The sequence below is a fragment of the Gasterosteus aculeatus genome, chromosome 4 (assembly GCF_964276395.1).
Source record: "Gasterosteus aculeatus chromosome 4, fGasAcu3.hap1.1, whole genome shotgun sequence".
Lineage (NCBI taxonomy): Eukaryota > Metazoa > Chordata > Actinopteri > Perciformes > Gasterosteidae > Gasterosteus > Gasterosteus aculeatus.
Genome location: NC_135691.1, coordinates 25,583,147 through 25,606,211, shown reverse-complemented (window position 1 = coordinate 25,606,211; position 23,065 = coordinate 25,583,147). Strand labels below are relative to the sequence as shown.

Below are 23,065 nucleotides of genomic sequence, written 5' to 3'. Positions count from 1 at the left end.
CAACAACTGCAGGTGAGTTAATCTTCATTATTAGGCACAAAAATATGTGTTTGTTTCCTGTTGCCTATACCCTGCTTATTTATGGCCTACCCAAATACAATACTCCTGCTGCTTGTAGCATTCACATTGAATGAATATCCTGTTTAAAAGGATAGTAACCTATTTTAAAGGGGCATATGCATGTTAAACATGGTGGTAGAGTAAGATATGTTGCACAAAGGAAAATCCATACCTATATGTGAGGGGGAAAGAAATATACAATCATTTCTCCACCATGACCTAAATTATCAGGAGACAAACTTATTTTTATTATGCCTTATCAGTACCAGTATTTCAGATTTCCCATATTACTATTTTTGTGACATCAAAAAAGAAAACTAATGAATGATATCTGCCTTCATAGGTTCTATGGAAGAACATTAAACTGGGATTAAAAAAAGAGAATGCAGCAAGCAGAAGAGAGCGATTTATTACAGGTGGTGGACCACCAATAAAGGACACATGTGATGAATTGGGTGACTTGCTGTCTGGTATAATAGAGCACCAGCAACCTCTGGATGGTATACCAGACAATGACCATTTGGACAGTGAACATGGAGAACTGAGCACAAATGGTAAATATACCTTAGGAAGTAAATTGGTTACAGGACCATATTAGTTGATTTGAGTTTGGAACAGTGGTCTTTTTTTCCAGAGGAAACCAATCAAGAGCCAGTTCACAACGAGCCTGAACCCTCCACATCTGCTATGGCACCCCTGGGAGATGAAGCTGCTACCATCCAACAGAGACCAAAAAAGATAACTATGCATGAAAAGTTAGCCAGAGAATTTCATGAGCGTAAAATTGAATATTTAAAAGAAGAACATGAAATGAAAATGAGAATTCTAGAGGTTGAACTGGATATGAAATTGGGAGAGAGGGCTATGCTCCAAAAAAGAATTCTGCATACTAGTAGCCATGGTGAATATGAGGAATTGTGAAAAATAAAAATAAATGTATTGTCATTTGGCGTGTGAGTGAGTATTAATCATCACAAACTACATTTTACCCGACTTGGTTCACTAGTTTAATTTTGCTACATTATTGTAATTTTGTACAGAAACAGTATGCAAGCACCACCATACCATAATGGATACATTCCATATTTAAATGCTGAAGTGCTGCACTGTGAAAGCAGCTCTGTGTGCAAGTCCTCGCTGGTCATTGGCTGCCTCTGCCACCATGGGCACATCTGCATCATCCTGATCTTCCATTGGCAGGTCAGGACAGCCATGCTGCTTCAGGTAGTTGTGCAGCACAGCTGTAGCAATGATCACTTTGCAGCATCTTCTTGGCTTGAAACGAATCGTATTTCGTAAGCACTGGAATCGAGTTTTCCATACTCCAAACATACGCTCGATCATCCCTCTAGTACGGATATGAGCTCTGTTGTACCTTTGCTGCTCAGCTGTTGTGGGATTTAGATGTGGTGTGAATAAATAGTTACTCTGACCATATCCACTATCACCAAGTAGTAGTCCACTATGTTGTCCACTCTCAAATTGTGCACACAATGAAGAGTTGAGAAAAATCCTTGAATCATGGGTTGCACCTTTCCAACGGGCAACAATGTTTGAAAACTCCAAATTAGGAGTGCATACACCCTGAACATTGATTGAAAAACAGTTCTTACGATTCCTGTATTCCTCTGCATCAGGAGTTGATGGACACTTGATGGGAACATGACATCCGTCTATACAGCCAATCACTCCTGGAAAGTGCCCATATTCATAGAATTGCACTTTATAGTTGGCTTGCCCAGCAGCATCAGGGAACTTGATGTAAAGACTCCTCAGTTCACAAATGGCACTGCAGACTTTGTGAACTATTCTACATACAGTTGGTTCACTGACACCACACAAATCACCAGTTTCACGATGAAAGATTCCACATGCCAAGAACCTCAAAGTGATCAGAACTTGCAGTTGATTGGACACAGGCCTTCCTCTTTGAGACAGAGAGGAAAGTCTAGGCTCAAGCAAAGTAATTATCTCCAATGCATTTTCCTTGTGCATACGAAAGCGGTCTCGAAAAGTTATTTCATCAAACTGATTCAATGGATCACTCCTATCCAGCAGTATTCGTCTGGCTGGCCTTTGTCGTGCATGTTGGTCCTCATTTAGATATTCCAAATAGTCCATGCTCCCAAACAATCCAAGCTCAGTTTCACAAACAGTAGCCTAGCCTACTAAGCGGGAGTTAAACCTGCCTCCTTGGCAGATTAGTTTAAGCTTCAATTCAGTCCAATTTAGTCCTGGAGTAGCTCTAATGCTCAATTTTGCAATCGGGTTTGTTTAATCCAGAACAGGCTTAATCCACGAGTATTTTAAGCTACGTCTGTGCAAGTGAATTTCAGTTAAGCCAGCTCAAACAGCATTTTAGTCTGGGACTAGGCTTGAGCCTTGTCTCCGAAACCGGCCCACTAGATCCTAGATTACGGTGGTCCGTTAGCACCAGGAAAGGATGCCTGGCGCCTTCCAGCCAATGCCACCATTCTTCAAAGGCAAGTTTGATCGCCAGGAGTTCTCGATTTCCTACATCGTAATTCCTTTCTGCAGAGGTCAATTTGAGAGAAAAGAAAGCACATGGGTGTAACTTGGCGGGCTTACCATGGCGCTGGGTGAGAATGGCTCCCACCCCAGACTCCGATGCATCTACCTCAACAACAAAGGGGAGATCCGAATCCGGATGCTTGAGGACAGGCGCTGAGGTGAACATGCTCTTTAACTTCCCGAAGGCCAGGTCGGCAGCATCATTCCAACAGAGCCTCTTGATGGCCCCTTTTAACAGAGACGTTAGGGGTGCAGCAACTGAACTAAAATTGCGAACAAAGCGTCTGTAAAAATTTGCAACGACCAGAAAACGCTGAAGCTCTTTAACGGTCTGGGGCTCAGGCCAGTTTACCACTGCCTTGACTTTACCCTCATCCATCTGGACCCCCTGGGAGGATATTCTGTACCCCAGAAACTGTACTTCGGTTTTGTGGAACTCACACTCCAGTTTGACATACAGACGGTTTTCAAGGAGTTTGTTGAGGACTTGGCGTACATGCTTGACATGCTCACCCAGATCTGAGGAGTAGACCAGAATATCATCAATGTACACGATCACACATTTGCCAATGTATTCACGAAGAACTTCGTTAACAAAAGCCTGGAACACTGAAGGGGTGTTGGATAATCCAAAGGGCATCACCAGATACTCATAATGGCCTGTCATTGTGTGAAAAGCAGTCTTCCATTCTTCACCGTCCCTGAGGCGAATGAGGTTGTAGGCGGACAAAACCATTGGCGAGAGCCTCCTCCACATAAGTTTCAATAGCTTGGGATTCGGGCAATGATAATGGATAAATCCTACCTCTGGGTGGAGTAGCGGTCTGTGTGGTGGCAGGTAGATGGCGCTCCTGTTGCTGAAGACTGCTGCCAGGTCTAAATAGGCTGAGGGGACATCTGGTGTGACAGCGACTGATGGGCTCTCAATTATGGTTGCTCTGATGGGTGTAGCCAGACAGTGGGAAACACACTTGCTACCCCAACGGAGCAGTTCATTAGTAGACCAGGTAGAACCACCAAATCTGTGGTTCATGATAAGCGAGCCAAGGTAACCCTAAAATAACATTGTTCGTTATGTGATCTATAACTAACAGATAATTTCTCTGAGTGAAGAACACCCACAACCAGAGTAACCGGGACTGTAGCCAGGGTAACGAAGCCAGAACCAAAGGGCTGATTGTCAATGGATGTAGTCGGTAGTGGAGGAGAACAGGGTGACGTAGGCAGTTGAAGTTGTTGAACCAGGCGTTGACTTACGAAGTTAATGGATAAAACGGTTGCCTGACCCATACTCCCAGAGACAGTGACAGGTAAAAGGCATTGGTGCTGAGAAATATTCGGACATGATAATCAAAAGTTATTTTCATGGGCTTAGTTGGGGGTTTGCTGTCTTGTCTTGATTTAAAAGTTAGGTAAGGGGGGAAGCAGGATCTGCCAAGCAGGCAGACACGAGTCTGACAGGATGGGGAGTCAGTTTATGTCCTGGCTGAGGAATGTAAGGTCTGCGGGTCAACTAGAAGATTTACCAGCCAAAGGGGGGTTAGAGACACACCAACACTATTCAACATACACACTCTGTTTACGATGTTTACGTTAAGTCAGGAGTCTGGACATTGGATGTGACCGGATCTTAGATGCGAGGGGTGGAAAGTCCTCCTCTACGCCAGTTTAGGGCCAATAGAAATATTTCCTTCTCTGTCTTTCAAGGGTTATAAAACATGATGTTCTTGCTGATGTTAGTTGTTCTTCCGGCCTGTGTGCTGCCTGAACTGCTCCTGCCTTTGCAAACGCAGCGCTGATACTTGACCTGTGATCTGACAAATTTTCCAGAACGAGAGAAGTTATTCGGCTGAATTTTTGATAACCCCGACCAGGCTCCAAATCTTGAACACGTATTCTTACAGACAGAGAAGCGTACTCACTCGTAGCGGCTGTTCTGATCCAGTCATACGACGTGGGCAGGTGATCCGAAAGTGTCCAGCTTTACCACAGTTAAAACACAAACGCTCAACCCTCCGTCGTTCACGCTCCTCAAGAAACAATAAACCGAGTTCGCTCTGAGCCTTTGAAGAGTTTTTTCACTGAGACCCGCCGACCTCCTGCGAGGGGTCCGAGCAGCGGATTCCGGTGAGCCCCTGGGTCAGGCTGACACTTGTACCCACTCACTCCACACCTCATAACACATGGGGCGGGACAGTGACGTCTTTAGGAGCTCTGCTCCAGGCCGGGCAGGTCCCGTGTAGCTTGGAGAAGATGTACAGTGGTCACCTTTTAAGTCTAAATTATCTTTGTTTTTTCCGAGCCTTAGAAAACATCAAATGTATTGGGAGATTAAATACGTTCTGGGTGGTATTTGCTCCGTGGCAGTCGTGATTAGTGACGATTGAAGATTCCTGAAGAGAGTTCTCTAAGGTGACTTCAGAGGTTGAGAAAAATAACCCGTAGGCTGACTTTTAAGTGGACTGATGACCTGTGCGCTGGTTTTTCTAAGCAACGCGCCCCCCATACTCCCTTTACTCTTTACTCGCCGTCCGGCGGAGCGGAGACAGCGGCTGTTGTGATGACAGGTGCATCGCAAAACACTGCCCGTCGGAGTAAAAAAAAACAAGGAAACTAATATTATATTGATCTTGCGTTACAGTCGAGAGGGTGAAAATGTGATGCAATGCCTCAAGTCATGTATCTTGAATCTGTTCGTTTGTGCTCTCCTGGGCCGGAAACAGGGGGCTGATACCAAGGAGGCCATGAAGGGGGACATGCCAATGGCGGTACTAGTGAGAGCATTGTGTGCATACTCAACCCACGGCAGGTGCATGGACCAGAAAGACGGGTTGTGAGCAGTGACACACCGCAGAGCCGACTCTGGATCCTGGTTGGCTCGTTCCGTCTGGCCATTCATCTGGGGATGGTAACCAGAGGAGAGACTAGCAGTGGCCCCCAGCGCTCGACAGAGAGTCTTCCAGACCTGTGACGAGAACTGCAGCCCTCTGTCCGACACAACATCCAGGGGAATGCCGTGGAGTCGGAAAACATGAAGGACCAGTAGGTCAGCAGTCTTTAGGGCCGAAGGCAACTTGGTGAGGGGAATGAAATGCACAGCCTTGGAATAACGGTCCACAACGGATAAAATGGTGGTATTGCCCACAGATGCAGGCAGGCCTGTTACAAAATCCACAGCGATGTGAGACCTTGGACGGTGGGGAATAAGCAATTGCTGCAACTGACCAGCTGGGGTTTGATGGGACACCTGGCTGCGAGCACAAACTGAACAGGCTGACACAAATGCATGGGTATCTCGGGACATGGATGGCCACCAAAACCGTTGGTGAACAAAAGCAAGTAGTACCTGGGATCTGACTGTGTCCGGCACAAAGAAGCGGTTGGGACGACCACCGCCTGGATCTGGATGGGAGTGCTGGGCCTTCTGGATGAGAGACTCTACTCCCCACGTGACTGTGGCCAGCACGCAGGAGGCGGAGGAGTTCCTCCTGTGGAGACCACTGAGAGAGAACAGCCCCCACACCAGAACCGGTGGCATCCACCTCCACAAACCTCCAACAAACTGCAAGTCAGGATGAATTAATACCAGGGCAGTGGTGAATAGGTGTTTTAGTGTGAAGGCCGCGTTGGTCTCTAGAGTCCATTGAAAGGGTACGGCAGTGGAGATGAGTTGTGTAAAAGGAGTTTTCACCCTGCTGTAATTCCGGATAAACCGTTGGCAAATCATAGAAAGCGCTGCAACTGCTTTCGAGTGGTGGGTATGGCCACTCTGCCACTGCCTGCACTTTGGCTGCATCCGCCCTCACCTGCCCCGGCTGCATCATGAATCCAAGGAAACCCAGTGTAGTGACTTGGGATTCACATTTCTCAGCCTTAACAAAATGTTTGTTCTCAAGTAGTCTTTGTAGCACTAGCCTGACATGCTTAATGTGTTCCTCCATGTTCTGGGAGAAGATGTGTATGTCATCAATATAAACAAAAACAAAGTGGTTGAGCATGTCCCGAAGGACGTTGTTCACAAGGGTTGGGAACACTGCTGGGGCGTTGGTGAACCGAAAGTCAGGACCCGATACTCAAAATGGCCTAGTGCGGTGTTAAAAGCGGTTTTCCGTTCATCTCCGTCCTGTATCCGAATGAGGTGGTAGGCGTTACGGAGGTCCAATTTTGAGAAGATGGTGGCCTTGAGAAGGGGCTCACATGCGGGGTCGATGAGGGGGAGAGGATACTTGTTCTTGATGGTGACATCGTTAAGACCCCAGTAGTGGATGCAGGGACGAAGTGTGTGGTCCTTCTTGTCCACAAAAAAGAAACCAGCCCCCATCGGCGACGAGGACGGTCGGATTAACCCAGCTGCCAGGGAGTCGTGGATGTATTTCTACATGGCCTCTCTTTCAAGGTGGGAGATCTTGAAAAGGCGGCTGGAGGGTAGGGGGGCACCAGGAAGCAGGTTGATGGCACAGTCATAGGGCCTATGTGGGACAGGGTTAGGGCTCGCTGAGTGCTGAATACCTCCTAAGTCATGATAAATGGGTGGCACTAACATGAGGTTAGGCGGCTCAATAGGGGTTGTTGCAGTTACGTTAATGGGGGCTGATGCGGACTGGTGACAGTGAGAGTGGCAAAATGTACTCCAACTAACTACAGCCCCTGTGGACCAATCAATGTGGGGGTTGTGACGTCTCAGCCAAGATTGGCTGAAAACCACTGGAACATGTGGTGAGGAAATGATCAGTCGCTCTACGGACCCATGGTGATTACCGTATATTAGCCAGGAGTTGTCCATCCAGGGCGTTGACCCTCTTAGGGACAGGTAGGTCAATATTCCCGGCCTGAGCGACGATGGCGCACATCCACATAAGATATGGCTTCATTGGTGTACAGGATAGAAGGGCTGAAGTAGGAGGTATGGCTCATCAGGACCCCTCCAGAAACTGATGAGCCTAGTCTTTTGGCAGGAGGGAGCAGGAGGCGAGGTAGTGGCCAGCCTGACCGCAATAAGCACACATGTCTGCCCTAGCGCGCCTTTGGTGCTCTGAAAACGGGAGACGGACGCGACTCAACTGCATCGGCTCCTCAGTGAAAAGTGAGGGTCGAATGCTGAGGGCGGGCCCAGGGCAGTCTGATTGTCATCTCTAAGCTGCGGCGCTGCTTGAAGCTGAGTGGAAGAGGTGGAGGCTGGTCTGCAGATGGTGCACTCTCGGATCCGGTTATCTAGGCGGGTGGATAGGGAAATTAGGGAGTCTAAACTGTCTGTCTCCTCCCTAGTAGCTAGCTCATCCCTGATATTCTCCGCTAACCCGTAGACAAAAACACTCTGCAAGGCAGTGTCCTCCCACTCTCTGTAGCTAGGATCCGAAGATCCACTGCGTATTCTGCTACTGTTCCGGCACCCTGACGAAGGGAGAGAACCTGGAGTCCAATCGGCAAAGACGTTGCACAATTCATATTTGATGCATGTGTAATAAAGTATTATTCAATTAAATGAGTCTCTCCTGATTGAAATACAGTATATTGCAGCATACTACAGCACTTCTATCCAGTGATTGGTTATTGATCATTATATCTTGTTCAGCTTTTCTTCTAGTGAGGTCCATGGAGGCTATTTACAATTCCTCCCCCTCACACCCCCCACAGCTATAGAAGTCAATTCAGCCATTTCATAAACCACATCCTATTCTCACTTGGCCTCATCTGCCTACCCACGAACGGACACATTACCATGGTTACCTTTGTTCAGCGGTCACAGGATTAGAGCCTGCATGTCAGCGAGGACTGGCTGTTGTGGCAGGCTCAAGACTTAATTTCCCGGGTAGATATAAATAAACACATTTTACATCTCACGGCATTGTCATTTGAGCTGTTTACGTGGGTGCAAAAGGAGCTCATTTTATGGTATTCTCAGGAATTAAATGCACTTTGTTTTGTTTGCATTTTGCTCTGTGTTGGTGTGTCACAAGTTTAGTTATGTGTGCATTGACACTTCTCGATTCTTGTTTCTGTTTTCAGTCGGTGAGACAGTGAACCACACACATGCCGTTGTGTGTGGTGTTACCACATACGGCTCGAGAAGGTCTTAAATGAATGTTCTGAAGGCACTTGTATAGGAAGTCATTGTGATGTGATAACGGATTACTTTCATCTGAAATAACTCTCTATGAAACATTAATCCAACTATTATATCGTGCCTTCATCACTGAGGAAGAGAGCTGGTCTTTTTTCCAGTTAGTGGTGAGTTTATCCAACTGACTTGACCTGGGTCTGAGCAGTTTTTGAATGTGTTGCTATGGTGATTTTGCCAAATTTGCTTGTGGAACCAGAATCTCATTCTGAAAATAATCCAGCTAACTCAGTTAGCCACGTACGAGGAACGGGGCCCAGAACTGTATAAACTGTCTGTTGACTAAACAGAAACACAGTACCCCAAATCTTCTAATCCACAAACTCACTTTGTTATCAAGACAAGAAAGTTTGCAACATTGTGCCAAGTACACAGCGGCCGGTACCGGACAACTTCAGTACCTTTATTTACAGGAGCTTTTTTTATGGTTATTCGAAAAAACTAATTTCCTGGTTGCTGAACAGAGGTTCTTAATAGTTCCATAATTGCTTCGGTGAAAATATAAACCTCACATCACAAAAATCTATTGCCTGATGATTTATTTTTAGATGAGTTATAATTATTCACATTTAGAGTTAAAAACTCTTGTGGTTTCCATTTTTAAACCACAGTTGCAGGTACTTGAGTTTCAGTGAAACTGAAAAAATCCTTTGACTTCAGCCAGCAGGTCAAGGTTTTCAATTATTCAGTGAAATATATATCGAGAATTTTAATAATACTGTTCAGCCCCCCCCCATTATGTCCTGTGGTTTATTAAGGTAAAAACTATGAAGATCTCCATCAGCCTCAGTTTCACTTTGTGCTTAGTTCTAATTCGCACATGTTGGCTTGCTATTACGCTTTACTAAGGGGGGCAAATGTGTTCGCCTGGTGAACAACACCATGGTCACATTGTCCCTCTGAACGTGTTGGCAGCACAAAGCACCACTGTACCCATGTACATCCTATGTGTAGCAAACAACCGTCATATGAACGTCAATCACTACAAATACAGAAAAGTGCCCCTTAACCACTTCCTCCTCTATGCACTCTGCAAAGCGGCACTCGTTTAAAGAGCTTGACAAAGCTTTTTATTTATTATCATTTAGGGTCATCTTATCTACTCTATAGTAAGTTGTGCAACAGAAAGTCTCGTTTTTAAATTGAATACAAGTGAAAAGACAATTTTTACAGTCTTGCATCATTTTCTGCCGTGATTAATTGTTTACGGAAGTAGCTACCCCCTCAGACTCATGTCAAAAAACACAAATTCAAGGACGCCACAGCATTTCTCAGATTAAACAGTCAGTGAGCAGTGTATGTTGAGCTAAGATAACTTTGAATGCACCTACTCCTCAGAGCTGAGTGTTCCTAACACATAGCCCTGGTTATTTCATAATATGGGTAAACTTTTCATGGAAATTAAAACAAGGGTTAGTAATCTCCAGATATTTGCAAGATACAACCAAAAGAAAACCAAACCAACCCTGTGTTGCCGACTCTTATCGAATGCAGCTTTGCAGCACTAGCTCCAAAGTTTCTGAATGTAGAGAGAAAGTATTGAAGCTATTATAGTCAGCAACATCCCGTCCATTCAGGCCTCCAAAGCCCCACAAATTATCATGGTCCATGTCTGACCCGTCCTGTCGTTTGCCTCTGTTTTCCCCCCAAAGTCTCCTTCCCTCATGTGTCTCTCATCCCAGTTTGTTTTGTTTTGCCATGTACTCATTGTCGGTGTGTTCTTTGTCCAACCTGCTGCCCATTGCCACACCCCCGAGCACTACACAGCTGAGACAGATGAGGACTTGTCAATGGCTGCATTTCAACCCTGGTTTTGCAGGCTTGTGTAGTCAGTCCGTTTGTCTTCTTCCCCCGGTAGTCACCACTCCCGGTCTGTGAGGTCCTCTGCCTGACCTTGTGCATTACTGACCTTCTCTCTCTCTCTCTCTCTCTCTCTCTCTCTCTCTCTCTCTCTCTCTCTCTCTCTCTCTCTCTCTCTCTCTCTCTCTCTCTCTCTCTCTCTCTGTCTGTCTGTCTGTCTGTCTGTAGAGTTCCGGTACTCCACTTGCCGGTCCTGTCGAGTCACGAGACTCACACCGAGACCTGCCTGCCTCCGACGTCGATCTACGGGACTCGCGTCATTGTCTTTTTCGGGCAACCAATACATTTGGTATCTTTATACTGCCTCCTGTGGTTGCATTTGGGTCCTAACCCTTGTTCTTTCGTGACACAAATAAAATGATGACCTGTTTGTATTTTGACAAATGAATTTCCAGCCAGACATTTATAGGACGCTTCTCATTATGTCGCCTGCAAAATTTTTATGTTCAGGTTTTAACACATTAAACACATGAACATCTTCCAAACAACTGCAAATGTCCATAAACTGTAACAGAAATGTATCTATTGGGTTATCTCCATTAGGCTCTTTTATTGCAACACTTGTGTCCTCTCCCTGCAGCAGTCATGTTATTTGATCAAATCTAAGAAACCATCTCACTTTACTGCACATTTTCAACAATTGGAGGCTGTCTGCATTAGCTGCATAACTGCAAAACGGAAATACGGAACTAAGTTTCACAGCAACACAGCTGTAAAAGCCTTTTAGTAACCACACAATTTCCTGAAACATCTTTACAGCTGCTGTGCAACAATGAATGCAGCCTGACATATGAGGAATCTTTATTTTTCTTATTCTGAAACCAGCATTGTTTCAATCAGGCTTTGGTCATTTTAGTGGTTTTCTGAGGGGTACAAATGGCCTCATGCTGCGACAAGAAGCTGTGTGCATTCAGCATTCACACATGCACTCGTACGCTGACTGAGCAATCTGCGTATTGCAAGTGAGTGAGCTGAAGTATCTTCTTTTGATAAAGGGTCACTATAATGCCATCACTATTCATTGCAGCCAGCGAGGGTGAAAAATGTGAAGTTTTACCAACTCTGCAATCATGAAAGGACGTTAATGCTTCCTTTCATGATTGTTCAGTTGTGTAGCTGTGTGTGTATGTGTGTTTGTCCGACGGTGCACTAGTTTCATCTGAGAATTGATAGGAGGAATCAATCAAAACGCCGTGTTGCTGCCTTATTCTGAATCCGATTTTCCTGTAAAGAGTTTTCATCTAAAGCCTTCTCAGCGGGAGGCTGTCAGCGTTTGGAACTTCTTTGTAATCCGACTAAGATAATACAGACTTTGTTATAAAACAAGGTAAAGAAAATGGCACAAATGCCGATGAGCGTAAACGGTGAAGTCGCAAAGTTACGCGCGTCATTTGTTAGTTGTGCGCGCCCTCCCACCCACTGGCAGCACTTCTCTTTTCAACAGGACCACGCGACTCCTGTCACATCGTGGAGGAGAGCAGCGTGCCATGAAGACCGTCGGTGTGTGAGTGCTGTGCTGCCACAATATGATGCTGCTGCCCAGTCTGTTGTTGGCGCTGTGGGGTGATCCGGGTCGGTGCCTGGAGGAGAACGGAGGCTTCACCTTTGATGGAGACATACGCCGGTTCGCCGTGGCCTCCGACACGGCGTACGTCGCTACGGAGAAGACGCTGTACCAGCTGAGCCACGACCTGACTCAGGTCCACAGTCTGACTCTGAGAGGAATGTTGACAGTGTCGCATCAGACGAACGAGGAGCACTTTTCCCGGGTTGCTGAGACGGACGAGGAGAACGCAACGTTTGGTGTCCACATATTGTTGCCGTTTGTTAAGAACGAGTCTCTGGTCATCTGCGGGGTGATCGAGTGCGGTTACTGTGAGGTGCTGGACCTGAAGAACATCTCCAATGTGCAGTACAAGGAGCACATCCAGGTGGGGTCCATGTGGCCAGACAGCGCGTCCGTCGGCTTCCTGGTGGACGCGGAGGAAAGAAACAAGAGTTACATTTTGACGGCCAATCAGCAATATGAGCATGAGCCAAGTAAGCCCCACTGCGTACAGGAAACAGACGCGGTGTACCTCCGTAATACGCAACACAATCAGGAAGGTGGTATATTCTCTAAGAATGACCAAAACATTGGCCCATCAATACAACGAATCAACGGCAATGTCAAGTTTGTGGACGGATTTCAGATCAACTCAAGCATTTATCTTTTCTCCAACCTGCCCTCAAGTGACAAGAACAACAAAGTCCGTCTAATTTGGCTCTGGGTACAAAAAAACAAAAAGGAGACTTTCGGGTCTCTGCGGGGCGCGACGCTCAGCATCCCTGGAGGTGATGGGGGTAAAGGCAGCGAGCTCCTCGCCTCCGCGGTGATCCCCGGAGGGCCGCAGGTTCTGTGGAGCGGCGTGTTCCGCGTGGGTGGAGGACAAACCCCCACCGAGCTGGTGCTGTTTGACATCAGCCCGGACCTCAGCGGATCCTGTAATGATCCAGACTTCCACGTTGACTGCAAAGATAAGGAACGCCCGACGGTGGGTCGTTTCATAGATTTTGGATTAATTGTGTTTTTCCAAGTTACACAAATTAAATTGTGGGCTCATTTTGCGCACTGACGTTCCTACACTCTGAAAACAATCGCAGTACGAACTCATGATAAACAAAGCGTTTTAAGGGTGAAATGAAGGCACAAAATAATGCAGGGAATCTTGATGAGGGTTTGCTCACTGAATTAAAAAAGAAAAACTGTAATGAAAAGGTGAGAGGTTCATGAGGCTCATATGTGGTTTAAGGCTATAGAGATGGTGCTAAAATTGGCATTTGACTTTATTTAATTTGAGTCATCGAAAGCTATTTCAACTACTTCGAAAATCTATAAATGTGTTTGATTCTAATCTTATAATCGCTGTGTTGGTTTGTCTCTAGTCAAAGATTCTGAAGCCAATGGCCGTGCTCTACAAGCAGAACTACATGACCTCTGTTCTGGCAGTGAGACAGAAGGCCTGGATGGTTTTCTTCATCGGGACAGAAGACGGGCAGCTCATCAAGGTGTGTATAAATACTTTAAATACAAAATCTTTTATGATTATTGTTATTTATATATATATATATATAATAAACATCAGTCAGGAAGCACTTTACAGTAACCGTCTGCCTGACAGAAGGCTCTTTCATGCTGAGCTTCATTTTCACCAAACCCTACGTGTCTCCCAGCAATGCAGAGGCCTGTCTTTTGACCCGCCAGCTAATGTCAGGGCAGGACACATGACAGCTGGTGGATAAAAACGATGCAGTGTTGATGGGTTGTTTTTTTGTTGTTAAAGATGATAGTGTTAGAATGTGTGAGCTGAACAATCATAGAAATCTAGAAACCTTTTGGTCTGTAAATATTGGTCCAAAATATGACATACAAAATCGTTTTTTATTAATGATTTAGAATTGAATCTAGACTCATGCCAAAGCCATCGGCTCCATTGGGGTGGAAAAAACAATAAAAAGGACTGCGAGGTAAAATATATATTTTTATTTGAACAGATTCTGGTGACTTTGGCAAAGAGGATAAACCAACAAAACAGCTGCAGGTTAAAACAGTAAATTGGTTTATTGTTAATACAGGATACACTTGATAAACTGATAATGAACTGATTTTTCTATTGGTGGTCTATTTTTTTGGTGCCCTAGTACGTTTCATTGCTGCCCCGGTCCCCAGCAGTACACTTTCAAAAGACCGAAAATATCCCTTTAAATATTTGTCATTCAGCAATTACCAACAGGTGTGAGTCAGAGAAAGGAGGGCAGTTCCCCTGGCAAGATGCAAGTCAAACAGAAGGTTAACTAGTATCAAACTCAATTCTAAAAAATAATTTAAAAGTAGCTGCACATCTACAGCAGCATGGTAAATAAGGCTATCGAAAAGCTGCTTTTAATAAGCACCAGAAGTGAATGAGGAAAATTAGGTTCAGCTGTGCAGACAGGTGTGTGGTCAGGTGATTGCTTCTCAAAGGGGTAAGTGAGGTAAGACAGAACCTGGAAAATCATCATTTACACTGGTGAGCGTGAGGAAGAAGAGGCACAATGACATTTCTGCTAAATAATATACTTCAACCACATTCTGTGTTTTGGTAGTTGAAGTGACATGATGCAAACATACTGACAGAAACACCGTGTTTCCATAGCAGCTGTGAGCTCTTAGTGGTGACCGAGGGCAACACAGTGTCTGTTTATCACTATTAAAGATATTTAAGATGCAGAGAGTCTGGTTGTAAAAATCCTTACAAGTTACCTGGTCGGCCAAACCCAACCGTCCAAATTCTAATTAGCCGTAGCAGATTACGCCGTCCTTCAAACATAAAGGCTCATTCTTGAATGGATCAAACCTAATTGTTTCCCTTTGACGGTCAATCAGAAACGTAACAAAACTACATTGTTGTTGTTGTTGTCGTCGTCAGCTTTCCGGGGACCAGAACTATCGCCCCACCTGTCCCAGAGTGCTCTACAGGGCCGTTGACGACCGCCGAGTGTTTCCCAAAATGTATCTGGATCAAGTGGATCGTAAACATGTGTACATGCCATTACAGAACCAGGTAGGTGCATTGTACATGCATGCATATCAAAATGTTTGGAGGTTATTATTATAAAAATGTAAAATATAACTAGACTGTATATTAACATGTGACTGTGTTGTAGATGAAGCGTGTTCCCGTGTCAAAGTGCAGCATATACACAGATATGCAGATGTGTTGGTCTGCGCAGGATCCATACTGCGTCTGGTGCGGCTCTGAAAGAAGGTCAGGGAAACATGTGGTTTTGAATCAATCATAAACTCAATTTCAATCAATCATAAACTCTGTTAAAACGTATTGTTTCTCTTCCTAGTTGCAAATTTGAGGATGAATGCCAAGATTCCGACTGGGTGTCCATTCCTGATTATTCTCAACCGAGAATGGTTTCCCACAAAGTAACAAAGGACGCCACTGGACAGGTACAGACCACGTAAACGCTTTAACTGCAGTCAGTTGGGAGTGTCTCATGTTTCTCCTAAACACTCTTATCCTTCCTCTATCAGATCACACTTCACATCCAGACTCACCTCACTGTGGGCCAGAAGGTTGCGTCTAACTTTGCCTGTCAATTTTCCGCAATTTCCGGAGAGCTTTGTGGCACAAAAAACCCTCCTCCGCTTTTCCCACAATGCACCTGCGTCCTTTCAAATAGTACACTTCCTGCTGTAGGTCAGTGAGCTCTACATATAATAATCTAGTGAATTAATTCCCTGTCGATCAATGATTTTCACGCTTTCACAAGAGTCGTGTAAGGTAGAAAAGTCAACATGTTACCTCATTATGACCCAACAGGGCTGCTGTTCACAGTGAAGTTTAAACTTGGGAGGACACTATTCAACAAACAGCTGAAGCTGTCCAGCTGCTCTGACATCAAGGGAACACCAACTTTTGTCCTGTAAGTACAGAGTATCTCCATGTTTCATTATCGGACAAACACACAATAAGCAGTACTACAAACATGTGGTTTGTGTCATCATGATTTGAGTTTCAATCAGCAAAAATGTGTCATTTGTTTCCTCTTCAGGTGTCGAACGTGTATCGAGGCTGGATGTGGCTGGAGCAAAGATGGCTGCTCTTGGGCAAATGGAGAAGGGGACGATGTAAATACGCATGTTTTTATGTATTATCTATTGCACACAAGGCTTTTCCAGACACCATACAGGTGTTAAAGTGCTACATTTGAACTCCAGAGCATGAACACCGCTTTCATTTTGAGCTTTTTGAAGATTGAAGTCTCTGACTGTATAGTTGTTGGCTCCATTTACAGTGTAAGTAATGTGAACCTGCTTCATTCTCTCCCCTCTGTTCTATCTGCAGGAAAAAGTTTGCCAAATGATGGAGTCAGGAATAAACCTTTCTGTCAGTCTGAACCTAAATTCTCACACATAATCGTCATCTAATCACCTCATTCACATTCAGATTGAAACTAATGATGTTTGTGTTTTTTAATATCAGACACCAGGGATCTCTTCCATCACTCCCAGTAGCGTGTCTTTCTACGGCAGAAACCATGCAGTGTTGTCCGGTTACAACCTCATTGACGTGACCGGAGTGAAGATCCAGGCGGACGTGAACTGCCTTCCACTAGAGTCAGTTTACCAGCGCCTCAAATCAGGCTTAAAAGATCAATTTTAATTATTATTATTATTTTAAAAACGTGCTTGTGACAATTGGTCAATACTATGTGCTCTCTTCTTTCCTAAAGTGAAGCTGGATTTTTTTTCTCTCTTTGTGTGATGTAGCTCCTCTTTTGTTTGGTTTTTATGTAATTCTGCTGACATTAGGATAACATCATGGTTCATGGATGTCATTATAAACTTCAAGTTTGTGTTGCAGAAAGTCAGAAAACTTCTTGTCAATGGTGCAGCTGTTGATCTGTCAGATGCCCAGTTTGTTCATTTAGGAAAGCCACAAAACGTGTGCCTTTTCCCTTTTAAGTAGAAATCTCTGCAGCACTGTTGCTTAGGCGGACATTTTTGTATCTAAGCGTCATATGAAGCGGGCTGGGCTTCTGCTTCAGCAGTGGACTGTTTTAAGCCATTTCAGCATCGTGTTTTTATCTTTCTACTATAAAACTCCATCTTACTGAGGGAAAAAAAGGTCTTTACTCATTCCAAGCCACATAAGAGCGTCAAAATGTGGGTGTTATTTTCTCACTCTTGATGTCAGTGAGAATAACTGGTTTCCCCTCTCAGGTCTCCTGTATGGAACAAGACTGATGGGAAACTGACGTTCCACATTCCCAGTGTCGATAATAAAGGCACTGTCCAAGTATGCGCTCTCCTCTCAGACGGCAGTTGCCACGGCAATGCTACAATCACCTACAAGTCATCTCCGTCCTGCACCAACATCGTACCAAGCACCACTTGGATCAGGTATGTGTATGCATGCGCGCACACACACACACACACACACACGTGGCTTAATTAGTAGGGGAGTAACACATTGTGGTCTTCACCATGGTTATCATAACTAACTTGATTTTATACTTTTGACAATTACAAATCTTCTACACAGTATTGTCAACAAGTCTTTCAAAAAGAGCGATAAAACCTTTAGTTGGCTATTTTGGGATCGGCCTCCAGTGATTTCTCACCGACGATTCTGGTGCGACTTATATTAGGAAACATTGTTAGTAAGTTAAGAGTTGAGGGTCATCTTATGGGCAAAGAACGCCACTTCCCAAAAATGGTCTTTCACCATCATGCCGCTTCCTTTTTTTAGTTGCACAGCTGAGAGGCTTCTGTATTTCTGCACTGTTGCTTGAAAAACAATTGATGTAAATTTGTTCAGAACATGGAAATAAAAAATGTAATGATCCCAGAACCATAAAGCATGACGGCATTATCATATAGAATTGAATTTGAATAAAAAAATGTTATTCATCATATCGTAGGATGTAGTGAACATTGACACTTCCAGGAGCCACAATGCGATTTAAAGTGAGGTTGTAATACATAGGTAACCCCTTTTATAAAATTACTAGCCATAGATGAATAATTTCAGGCTATCGTGATCTCTCTGGTTTAGAGCTCATACAGAAATAGGAGGTTTTAATGAAATTATTAGTTGATAATTGATGATTCATGAAACCTAATATTTTGTATATTGTAGGATGTAGAGAACATTGAAGCTATTGTACAAACATTTCTGTATTGTAATATATAGGTAACCCTTTATAAAATGACTAGCCACAGATGGATTTTTACCATAATTTCAGGCTTTCATGATCTCTCTGCTTTATAGCTTTGCAGACATTAGAATGCTGATAAGTTGCCATTGGCCTATTAACTATTATTGCCCTACAAAGATACATGATCCCTGCAACCCAAACAAACAACATCTTCTCTGATTGGCTGCTGCTCTGTGTCCAATAGTGGGAAGAGGGAGCTAACACTCAGAGGATCCTACCTGGAGTTTGTGGAAGGGATCATGCACAGCCACGCCCTGCAGGAAGTCACAGCTCCCAGGAGCAGAACCAGTCAGGTGAGCCTGTAGACTGTCCCATGGTGTTGTTGTCTCACATTAATTATGTTGCAGGATAAACATGCTGCCATTTTAGATAATGAAAAATATTAGGTAATCTAATGGTAGATTATTTTACGTTTTGTTACACACTATGCACAAACATGCAGAGTGAGGCATGTCATGTATTACGTCCCACTTTGTTTCTGTATATGCTTTGCATGTGACATCATGCTATAACGTGCCCTTTCCTTATGCGGCAGTATGTCATGTTACATGGCATCATTTAACCTCAAACATTGTCACATTGTTTTGTGGTATTTTGACGTTCATCTGAGAATTGATAGCATGAATAAATCAAAATGTCTTGTTGCTGGCTTATTCTCAATCTTTTTTGACGTTTTTCCTGTTAAGAGTTTTTATACCTCCTTGCGTGCTTGCTACTCTAAATAACGCAGGGTTTTTCTTTTTGTGTTATTTTCTTCAGAATCTCACCTATGACACCCCTGCAGCTGACCAAAAGACTTTGGGCAGCACCGTGTTATTAAAAGTGGCTAATCAAACCGTAGCCTGCTCCACAACAATAGACTACTATCCGGACCCCGAGTTCACTAGTTTCTCCTCCATAAGAACAGGAGAAGATGTGCGCATCACCTTACAGGTAATGCATATTTTTGAATACACATCCACAAATGGATACATAAAACTTCAAATTTGTTTCTGTTGTCATTTCAGAAAAATGCAGACAAACTGGAGATGACCCTGGCAGAGTTGTCCGTGTGGGGCGTTAAGGAAGGGAAGAAATACCCCTGCATCATGGAGGCCAAACATACCAATAATGAGACAGACTTTTTTATCTGCGAGATTCAAAGGACAACCAACGCTATATTTCCACAGTTATTGGTAAATATGTCGGTCACACACCAGTCTAGACGATGCTATGGAGTAATCAGATATTCATTTCATTGGATCAATGGTAAACTATGCTACCAAATATAATAGAAGTATGAGTTTTCCTGCAATAGTTACCCAACCAAATTAGTGCTTTTATTCTCTGTAATATTCCATTCAAATATATAGTGATTATCGCTTTTTTCTTTACAGATAAAGTATGGAGACAAGATGGTAACATTGAATGGCACATCTTCATATCTGTACCTTCTTCTTGCCCTTCTGCTGATACCCTGCATCATTGTTGGTAATAAAAACCAAGGGGGGTTGAATGATTTGACCCATTTTGGTCTACTAAAAGCCTAAAAAAGAAATGCATATTTTTGTTGTTCAATTGGATAAATGACCTTTCCCTGCTTGATTTGGTCTCTCAGCGGTGGTGATCTTCTACCGAAGCCAGCAGAACAAGCTCACGGCTAGGATGAACAAGCATATGGAAGACCTGGAGCTCGACATCAGGAATGACATTCAACAAGGTTGACCTTTTGAAGCCACTCCGTCTCATTATCTACGTTTCTATTTCGTAAGCGCTTAAATATTATCAAAATACTCCTGCAAACACAGAGCAGATGTGTGCAAACTAATACAAAGGTCTGTTTCCAAACTCTACAATGATGTACGAAGGTTGAGTTTATGCTTTTTGCCATGTTGGGGGACCAGAAATATGCCACACTCCGCACAAAGCTCTTGAAGATCCGTTTTTGTTGAGACAACAGTAATTTGGCTGCTTGGAAAAGAGGAAAACAATGTACAAAAACAGTTGATACAGTAACGTAAATACCTAAAGATAAGGGGTGTTATCTTCATGCATAAGAGCACACCTAGGGGTGTAAATTATAATACATAGAATTCTAGTTTGTTATTACATTTTAGTTATTACATTAGCACGTTAGATAAGATGACTGCAATGTGAATTGCACAATCCGTTTCCCGAAACGGGAAACACAATTTCTAGTCATTTAATTACTGTACACATTAACATCCTGCCACAATGTAATGTTAAAACCTGGGGGAAGGATTCATAAACATTCCTTGATGGATTTCTCATACTCTCCCCAAATAGGGTTTGGGAGTTTGTCACCTGTCAAGTAGTGAATGGGCAAAAGGATGCAAGGCAATTATTTTTAAGTATTTGACCATATAAACTGCATTATGATGAATTTTGATGAACTGTGACCATTTATGCTGTGTTATTATTAAAGTGTACTAGCTATTAGCATGCATAATATTGTCATCATCTATGTTATGTTTACACAATGACTCATAAAGCCAAAAGGTATATTCATTGAATGTATTGGAATGTTGAGGGAAAGATGAGACGGAGGTTTCAGGATGCAGCAGCGGTCGCCCAAAGTAATGTGAGGGAGACTAAAAAGGAGGAGACACGTTTTAATGCAAGGCCAATCACATTAGGTTGCACACAAAGGACACACCCCGGAAGTTTTCAAAGGACTAAAATTTGAAAGGGACTGTTCTCGCTTGCTTGAGAAGTCACTTTAGACTGAGAGTGAATACTATTCTTAATGCATTTAACTTTGTACCTGTATTGCTTATCACATAGTTATTAAATTATTTTTGATATTTCAACTCAAGCCAGTTCTTTTGATTCATCGTTTCCGGCTGGGGCAAGGGACAAAAGGAGTGTGATCCCCTTCGAGGGCCTTAACTAGGAAATTGTTGAATAATAATGCTTCAGCTTTGAACTGCCAACACGTTCAGAGGGACAATGTGACCATGGTGTTGTTCACCAGGCAAACTATATATATATTATGCTGGCAAGCCAACATATGCTAATTAGAACCAAGCACAAAGTGCAGCTGAGGCTGATGGGGATCTTAATAGTTTTGCAGATAACTTAATAAACCATGGACATAATGGGGGGGGGGGGGGGGGGGGGGGGGGCTGAACAGTAAAGTATTAAAATTCTCGACATATTTCACTGAATGATTTAAAAACTATGCTCACTTGTGTTACCCATGTACGCTGTGTTTTAAAAGCAGAAACCACAGTGTTTTTTAACTCTAAAGTCTAAATGTGAATAATTATAACTTATCTAAAAATAAATCCTTGTTAACAAAGCAATAGGTTTTTGTGATGTGAGGTTTATATTTTCACTGAAGCAATTCTGGACCTTTCAGAACCTCTGTTCTGCAAGAAGCAAGCTCCTGTAAATAAAGCTACTGAAGTTGTCTGGTGCCGGCCACTGTGTACTTGGCACAATACTCTTAGTGCAAACTTTCTAATCTGAACTTGATAACAAAGTGAGTGTGTGAATTAGAAGATTTGGGGTACTGTGTTTCAGGAATCAGGAATCAGGAAACATTTATTGGCCAAAATATGTCAAACATACAAGGAATTTGTCTTGGCGGTTAGTGCGCGACAGTAGACAGACAAGACAACAGTGCACAGGTAATTAAATAAAGTGGAATGAAATGCTAATGCAATGGGTTAGTAAGAATAAGGCTAAGGCTATGGGTTAGTAAAAAAACAAGGGAATAAAGTTAAACAAATTTTAAATATTAAAAAGTTAAAAAGAAAAGTATTAAGCATAAAGTGCACTAATGTTTAGTCAACAGACTGAGCTTATAGCAATTACAGTTCTGGGCCCTGTTCCTCGTACGTGGCTAACTGAGTTAGCCGGATACTTTTCAGGAGAAGAGGACTCCTTGCAAGAGGTGATTGGTCAGGATTTTCGGTTCCACAAAGCAAATTGGGCAAAATCACCATAACAGTTCCTGAGAATACCACAAAATTACCCTATTTGCACTCAAGTAAACAGTTCAAATGACAATGCTGTGAGACGTAAAAGGTGTTTATGTGTTTATTTATATCTAAGAGGGAAATTAAGCCTGCCACAACATCCAGTCCTTGCTGAGTGTGTACAGAGCTTTCCCTGTCACGCAGGTCCTTTAGCCATCTGCTGCGTGAGACCGCTGACCATCACAAATGTCTGTTGGTCAAACTAGGCACAGAGGACACGGTAACTTTGTCACAAGATCTCGGTGACTTTAACCCAAGTGGGGAAATATAGTCTGTGGTATCTTTGTTTTTGGCTGTAAACTACATGTAACATTAATGAACATTAACATGAATTAATAACTAGTTGTGATCCAAAATAGCCACGCTGAACACTGCAGCGCACTGTTTTTTTTGCAATACATATATGGATAAAAACCTTGTTAATTTGTTAAGTTAGAGGAAATAGGACACTTTGCTTCTTCAACCAATAGCGATTTATTTTTGTATATGGCTTTAGATTAGATTCACAAATGCACCCTCTAATTCTGTGATAGCTCTACGGAGGTAACCGTAACCGAGCGTGTGCTTTCTTGGGTAAGCAGATGAGGCTAGGATGAGAATAGGATGTGGTTTATGAAAATGGCTGAACTGACTTCTATAGCTGTGGGACCCTAGGGGGGAATTTGGTAAATAGGACCTCAATAGAAGAATACCTGAACAAGATATAATGATCAAAAATCAGTCGCTGGACAGAAGTGCTGTAGTACGCTGCAATATG

At 43.4% G+C, this 23,065-nt stretch overlaps 1 protein-coding gene and 1 long non-coding RNA gene across 4 annotated transcripts; both read left to right on the top strand.

Annotated features, from left to right (window-relative positions):
- Positions 1-240: 240 nt before the first annotated feature.
- LOC144406309 (uncharacterized) lies at positions 241-1,008 on the top strand. The gene is made up of 2 exons (XR_013467582.1): positions 241-614; positions 695-1,008. It is a non-coding gene; the product is annotated as an uncharacterized LOC144406309 (long non-coding RNA).
- A 10,354-nt stretch (positions 1,009-11,362) lies between these two features.
- LOC144406242 (plexin-C1-like) lies at positions 11,363-21,138 on the top strand. 3 transcript variants are annotated; one of them, XM_078101558.1, is made up of 16 exons: positions 11,363-13,104; positions 13,502-13,618; positions 15,019-15,153; positions 15,257-15,357; positions 15,446-15,551; positions 15,636-15,801; positions 15,925-16,027; positions 16,157-16,232; positions 16,450-16,491; positions 16,588-16,721; positions 17,328-17,507; positions 18,510-18,618; positions 19,085-19,258; positions 19,333-19,500; positions 19,702-19,795; positions 19,923-21,138. In XM_078101558.1, exons 1-16 carry the CDS (start codon positions 12,097-12,099, stop codon positions 20,027-20,029), a joined length of 2,820 nt encoding a protein of 939 aa, XP_077957684.1. In that variant the 5' UTR covers positions 11,363-12,096; the 3' UTR covers positions 20,030-21,138. The 3 variants fall into 3 exon arrangements, with proteins under 3 accessions (XP_077957684.1, XP_077957685.1, XP_077957683.1); XM_078101559.1 differs by having other exon boundaries at positions 13,496-13,618; positions 15,257-15,339; XM_078101557.1 differs by having other exon boundaries at positions 13,496-13,618.
- Positions 21,139-23,065: the final 1,927 nt, after the last annotated feature.

Coding starts and splice junctions, on each gene's coding strand:
- LOC144406242 (XM_078101557.1), top strand. CDS start 12,097: ATGATGCTGCTGCCCAGTCTGTTGTTGGCGCTGTGGGGTGATCCGGGT. Junction 16,233..16,449: donor CAAATGGAGAAGGGGACGAT/GTAAATACGCAT, acceptor TTCTATCTGCAG/GAAAAAGTTTGCCAAATGAT. Junction 19,259..19,332: donor ATGTGCGCATCACCTTACAG/GTAATGCATATT, acceptor TTGTCATTTCAG/AAAAATGCAGACAAACTGGA.